This window comes from Apium graveolens, chromosome 1, assembly GCF_009905375.1.
Source record: "Apium graveolens cultivar Ventura chromosome 1, ASM990537v1, whole genome shotgun sequence".
NCBI classification, from domain to species: domain Eukaryota; kingdom Viridiplantae; phylum Streptophyta; class Magnoliopsida; order Apiales; family Apiaceae; genus Apium; species Apium graveolens.
This window is the reverse complement of record NC_133647.1, coordinates 23,876,397-23,883,171: the sequence shown is the minus strand read 5'-3', so window position 1 is coordinate 23,883,171 and position 6,775 is coordinate 23,876,397. Positions and strand designations below refer to the sequence as shown.

The 6,775-nt window shown below is 36.7% G+C and overlaps 1 protein-coding gene across 1 annotated transcript; it reads left to right on the top strand.

Annotated features, from left to right (window-relative positions):
* The first annotated feature begins 5,532 nt into the window (after window positions 1-5,532).
* LOC141724552 (uncharacterized) lies at window positions 5,533-6,441 on the top strand. The gene is made up of 2 exons (XM_074526767.1): window positions 5,533-6,171; window positions 6,244-6,441. The coding sequence occupies exons 1-2, from the start codon at window positions 5,533-5,535 to the stop codon at window positions 6,439-6,441; spliced, it is 837 nt and encodes a 278-aa protein (XP_074382868.1).
* Window positions 6,442-6,775: the final 334 nt, after the last annotated feature.

Here is a 6,775-nt window from a genome sequence, read left to right as displayed (position 1 = left end):
CTTAAAACTAATCATTAATGGTCTTTGTGATTGCAGGGCAACAGGAAAAACATCCTAGTTCTGGACAGTGGATGCTCAGGACATATGACTGGAAATAAAGCCATGCTATCAGACTTTATGGAGAAAGATGGCCCAAGTATTTCTTATGGAGATGGCAACATTAGAAAAATACTGGGATATGGCAATATCAATCTTGGAAATGTCATCATTAAAGAAGTAGCTCCGGTCTCAGGACTTAAACACAATCTGCTCAGTGTTAGTCAAATCTGTGACGGAGGTTATCATGTGGATTTCTTTGAAGAACACTGTGAAGTTATAAGCATATCTACAGGCAAAGTTGTTCTGAAAGGATACAGGCATGGTAACATTTTTGAAGCCAAGCTTTCAATAAGTACTGATGGTTCTGCAATCTGTCTGTTAAGTAGAGCATTAATTGAAGAAAGCTGGAATTGGCACAAGAAACTCTCTTATTTAAATTTCAACAATATAAATGAACTAGTCAAGATAGATCTTGTGAGAGGACTGCCAAAATCAGTATTTGCTCCTGATGGCCTTTGTGATTCATGTCAGAAGGTAAAACAAATAAAATCTTCATTCAAGAGCAAGACTGAATCATCAATTCTTGAGCCTTATCACCTACTACATGTAGATCTATTTGGTCCAATGAATGTCATGTCTATTACAAAGAAGAAATATGTTATGGTCATAGTGGATGAGTTCACCAAATACACATGGGTGTATTTCTTGCACACAAAAAGTAAAACTGTATCTATCTTGATTGATCATGTCAAGCAACTGGATAAATTGGTCAACGATTCAGTGAAGATCATAAGAAGAGATAATGGTACTGAGTTCAAGAATTTGATTATGGAAGAGTTCTGCAAAAACCATGGAATCAAGCAGGAATTCTCTGCTCCTGGAACTCCACAACAAAATGGAGTTGTTGAAAGAAAGAATAGAACTCGTATTGAAGCTGCACGAACTATGCTTGATGAAGCAAAGCTACCAACCTATTTTTGGGCTGAAGCTGTGCAGACTGCTTGTTTTACTCAGAATGCAACACTCATTAACAAGCATGGAAAGACACCATATGAGATGGTGAAGAAAAAGAAGCCAAATCTGAAGTATTTTCATGTATTTGGATGCAAGTGTTTTGTTCTTAAGACTCATCCTGAGCAGCTATCCAAATTTGATTTAAAAGCTGATGAAGGAATTTTTGTTGGATATCCACTTTCCACAAAAGCCTTCAGAGTCTACAATTTAAGAACAAGGGTTGTCATGGAATCTATCAATGTCTCATTTGATGATAAGAAGATTACTGGACTTGAAGATTTCAATGATCATGATCAGCTGAGATTTGAAAATGAAGACTTAAATTCTGATACTAGAAATCCTGACAGTCTAAATCCTGATACTGCAAACTCTGATGGCTTAAACTCTGATGTTATTGAAACTGTGATGACTACGCCAAAGGAAGATGAACCTGTGCAGGGGGAGCATACTGAAGAAACAACCACATCTCAAGAAGCATCATAACCTACAACTGGCTCTTCAAGTTTTGATTCATCAAGTTCTGATGAGCCAAGTTCTGATAATTCTGAAAACTTAAATTTTGAAGGATCCAACTCAGAGAGCATAATTTCAGGGGGATCATCAGAAAATGTTGATGAAGACAACATGGATCATGGGGGAGCATCCAGTTCTAGGGAAAATCTTTCATCTGCAAGGAAGTGGACTAAATCACATACACCTGATTTAATTATTGGAAATCCTGATGCAGGTGTCAGAACTAGAACAACTACTTCAAATGAATGTCTCTATAATTCTTTTCTTTCTTAGACTGAACCGAAGAAAGTGGAAGAAGCTCTTCAAGATGCTGATTGGGTGCAAGCAATGCAGGAAGAGTTAAATTAATTTGAAAGAAACAAAGTCTGGACCCTAGTGCCAAGACCAAAGAACAGATCTGTTGTTGGTACAAAGTGGGTTTTCAGAAACAAAACTGATAGTGATGGCATAATTACAAGGAATATAGCAAGGCTGGTTGCAAAAGGATATTCTCAACAGGAGGGAATTGATTATGATGAAACATTTGCACCAGTTGCTAGATTGGAAGCCATAAGGATATTTTTGGCTTATGCTGCTCACAAAAGGTTTACTTTCTTTCAAATGGATGTGAAAAGTGCTTTTCTTAATGGAGAATTGAAAGAGGAAGTATATGTTGAACAACCTCCAGGCTTTGTAGATTCCAAATTTCCAAATCATATCTACAGGCTTGATAAAGCACTTTATGGCCTTAAGCAAGCTCCAAGAGCATGGTATGAGACTTTAGCTCAGTTTCTTCTGGAAATTAGATTTAATAGAGGAACTATTGACAAAACAATGTTCTACCTCAACCATGGAAAGGACTTACTTTTGGTGCAGATATATGTTGATGATATCATTTTTGGTTCTACAAATGACAGACTTTGCAAGAAGTTTGCCAAACTGATGCAGTCAAGATATCAAATGAGTATGATGGGGGAACTTAGCTATTTTCTGGGCCTTCAAGTCAAGCAGAATGAAGAAGGCGCTTTCATTTGTCAATCCAAGTACACTAGAAATTTGCTGAAGAAATTTGGAATGTACGATTGTTCAAGTGCATCCACTCCCATGGCCACTGCAACAAAATTGGATAATGATACTGGTATATCAGTAGATATTACTGATTACAGAGGTATTATTGGCTCACTACTCTATCTAACTGCTAGTAGACCTGATATCATGTATGATACTTGTCTTTGTGCAAGATTTCAAGCAGATCCAAGAGAACCTCACTTAACAGTTGTTAAAAGAATTTTCAAGTATCTTAAGGGAACAGCTGATCTGGGTTTGTGATATCCTAGAGAATCAGACTTTAAACTAATAGGTTACTCAGATGCAGATTTTGCAGGATGCAAAATTGACAGGAAAAGCACAAGTGGAAGCTGCCAATTTCTTGGAGGCAGATTGGTTTCTTGGTTTAGCAAGAAAAAAAAGTCAATTTTCACATCAACTGCAGAAGCAGAGTACATTGCTGCAGGAAGCTGTTGTGCACAGATTCTTTGGATGAAGAATCAGTTACTGGATTATGGGTTAACATATTTTAAAATCCCTATTTACTGTGATAATCAAAGCGCTATTGCTATGACAGGTAATCCAGTTCAACACTCAATGACAAAGAACATCAGCATTAGGTATCACTTCATGTAATAACCCCAAAAATTTTGGACTTTTTGTAAACCTTATGAATAGTGATTTTGCTGATTATGCTGAATAAGAAAACTTTTCATGCCACACAATGTAGCAGTTCTTTTATTGATATTCTAAGGTCTTATTAGTACTCTATATGGTATATAAGTGTATGTGAAGATCGTCAGAATCCAAATCCGAACACTTTGATTTTTCCCGAAAATCCACCAGATACCGAAAGAATTGAGTATAAGGTAACATGATAAAAAAGGATTTAAATTCAAGGATTTTTAGAGAGGATCATAAAAGGAATATAAAATATTGAGAAAGGTTTAGGGGAACCTAAGTAATAAGATCCCAAGTATGATCCCTCAAACGATAAACGAGAACGAAAGTTAAGCGAATCGTATAACAGATAAGCGGTCATTAGCCAAGTAATTAGGGGTTAATCAAAGAGGTTAGTGGATGATGATGTCATCACACCAACAAGAAGATGACAAGTGTAAGAGGATGACATGAGAAAGATGACATAGGCATGGTGACATAAGCATGACAAATGGAGGGATTGGTTGGTTGATTGTGAGCCACACAATTTTTACCATGGTAACAATCTAATTAACAATAAAAGGAAGTAACCAAGCTAAACACCACACAAATCATTTAATCAAACTAGAAACATTTTTACTTCACTTTTTCTTCCCTTGCTCTCGGCCAAAACCAAAGCAGCAACTTAACACTACCATATCTACTTCAATACTCACTCAAATGTTGTGTTCTATAGCTCGTTGGAAAGGTATTGAGATGGCCTACAACTCTTGTTCAGAAGTCTCATCCAAATAAGCATGGTAAGACCCTCATGTTTACAGTTCTTTAAATCGGTCTTTTAGAAACTTCAAAACCTAACTTTGTGTTCTTGATTTCTTTGGAAAGATCAAGCTTGTAGGAGGTTAGATTAAGGCTCCCTAAGGCTTCCTAGCAACTTAAAACCTACCAAGGAAGGTATCAACTTCAAGCCCTAGCTTTGATTTTATGATTCCATTAAGTTTTATTGAAGCATTGTTAGTATTAAGGCTTGATCTTTGATTATAAGTAGTTTTGGTGGATTTGTATTGGTTTTGAATATTGGGTCTTTGATTGGTTGGATAAATTGGTAAAACTTGGAGTTGGGGACTGAGTTTGTAGTATGATGGTTGAATATTGTTGTATTGGTGGTTGTGAGTGAATTGATGATAATTTAGAGTGTTAATTAAATTGGAAATCACGTAAATATAAACGTCATAATGCCCAATTTTCCTTAACTGTCCTGTTCTTAACTTTATGACCCGTGAACTCACTGAAAGATTCTAACATTTGCTATTTTTAGATAGTTCATGTTACGAGCTTCATTTTGATATGTGGCTCTCTTGAATCCGATGTACGGTTTAGGAGAAACGACCGTTTCAAGTAACGGCATTTCGCGAACGAACCATTACCCCTCGCCTTACTTTTAAACCTTGGTTAAGGCCCTTAAATGACTAATTGGAGTATGAAACAATTATGCAAAGTGGATTAGGCAGTTGGTAGAGTACTCGCGAAAGAATCGCCTTAAAATTCTTAATGGTTAATTTATTAAAATGGTGGAGCCAAGGGTACTCGAACGACTTATGTGATTCATTAAGCGTAGAAGTGACCATAAGCAAACGTTAGGGTTCAATTGGTTAAAGTCTAGTTTCTTAAGCGACCATGGTTTAATTTCAACTTATGTTGTTGTTCATAGGTTATCGGACCCACTCTAAGCTTAAGTCTAACCGGGAACACTCATGCAAGTTTTCTACCCCTTATACTGTTGTTGTGATGTAAATATATGTATATGCATTATCTTGTGATAAGTGCATGATTGTTATTAGCAAATTTTGCGATATATTGGAGCATGCTGATATGGTATATATTGTCAATAGATTACAGTTTGTATCCACGGGATACTAATTGATAGATACATTGACTATAATCAGGGATGCAAATCAGTTGTAATTAACAGTTTAGATAGTATAATCAGGCTGTAATTAGAGATAGTAATTAGCAGATTCTAGGAGGTAACTAGACTATAATCAGTTACTGTAATTAGCAGATACTCAGAAGATAGTTAGGCTATAATTGTGGCATAATGTGTGCATCTCTTGTGTATATAACCGGACAGAAATATAGAGGAAAGGGGGATTGAATCCAACTTTGATATGGTATCAGAGCCATAAACATTTTTTTCAGTTTCTAAAGCATTAGAGCATTTCTTGGGATAATTTTTGGTTCAGCAAAAACTGCTGATTTTTTGGTTCTTTTCTAAGCATAATGTCAACCAACAATGGTGATGTTTTTGGTCTGCGTTTTACGGGGAAGCTTTATTTCAGTTGGGAATTTCAGTTTCGTCTTTTCGTCACGGGAAAAGAGTTGTGGGGTCACGTTGATGGTAGTGAACCAGCTCCAACAGATGCAACTAAATTGGCTGCATGGAAGGTGAAGGATGCAAGGATCATGACGTGGATTATAAGTGTCGTTGATCAGAATATCGCACTTAATTTAAAGCCGTACAAGGCTTCCAAGGAGATGTGGGAGTACCTAAAGAAAGTCTATAATCAGGATAATGCAGCCAAACGCTTCCAAATTGAGTATGATATTTCTAATTATTCTCAAGGCACTTTATCTATTCAAGAATATTATTCTGGATTTCAGAATTTATGGGCTGAATTTACTAATATTGCATATGCGAAAGTGCCTGCTGCATCTCTCTTAATTGTTCAAGAGGTTAATGAACAAAGCAAAAGAGATCAGTTTCTAATGAAACTACGTACTGAATTTGAGGTAACTCGCTCTAATTTAATAAATTGTGCTTCCTCTCCTACTTTAGATGAATGTTTCAGTGAGTTGCTTCGGGAAGAACAACGTCTTGCTACACAATCTGCCATACAACAAACCAGCATGCCCGATCAGGCAATTGCTTATGCACCTCAAGCAAGAGGGAAGGGCAGAAACATGCAATAATTTCAATATTATTCCTGTAAGGATTATGGGCATATTGCAGCAAATTGTGTGAAGAAATTCTGCAACTATTGTAAGAAACCTGGTCACACTATTAAAGAATGTGGTACTCGTCCTCAAAATTGCCAAAAAAATGTGGGCCAAGCTGCGATTGGTAATCAAGCTGTAGTTGGTTCAGTTGCTGCTGAAAAATCAACTCTTACCCCAGAAATGGTTCAATAAATGATTGTTTCGACTTTCTCAGCCTTGGGTCTTCAAGGTAAAGATACTTCACCCTCTTTGTTTTGGCTTGATTCAGATGCATCGAATCATATGACAAGTTGTCCCGGTACTTTAACTAATGTTCGCCATTATAATGGTACATGCAATATTCAAATTGCTAATGGCACCCAATTACCTATTCAAGCAATTGGTGACATCAACTCTTCAGTAAAAGATGTGTTTGTATCTCCTGAACTTTCTACTAGTCTCATTTCAGTTGGGCAATTGATTGATAGTAACTGTGATGTGCATTTTTCTCGTGATGGTTGTGTTGTGCAGGATCAGGTGTCGGGGA

What these genes read in the sequence shown, in the direction of transcription:
- LOC141724552 (XM_074526767.1), top strand. Translation starts at nt 5,533, where the DNA reads ATGTCAACCAACAATGGTGATGTTTTTGGTCTGCGTTTTACGGGGAAG. An exon ending in AAACCAGCATGCCCGATCAG is followed by an intron (nt 6,172 to 6,243) that starts GCAATTGCTTAT and finishes TATTCCTGTAAG; the next exon opens with GATTATGGGCATATTGCAGC.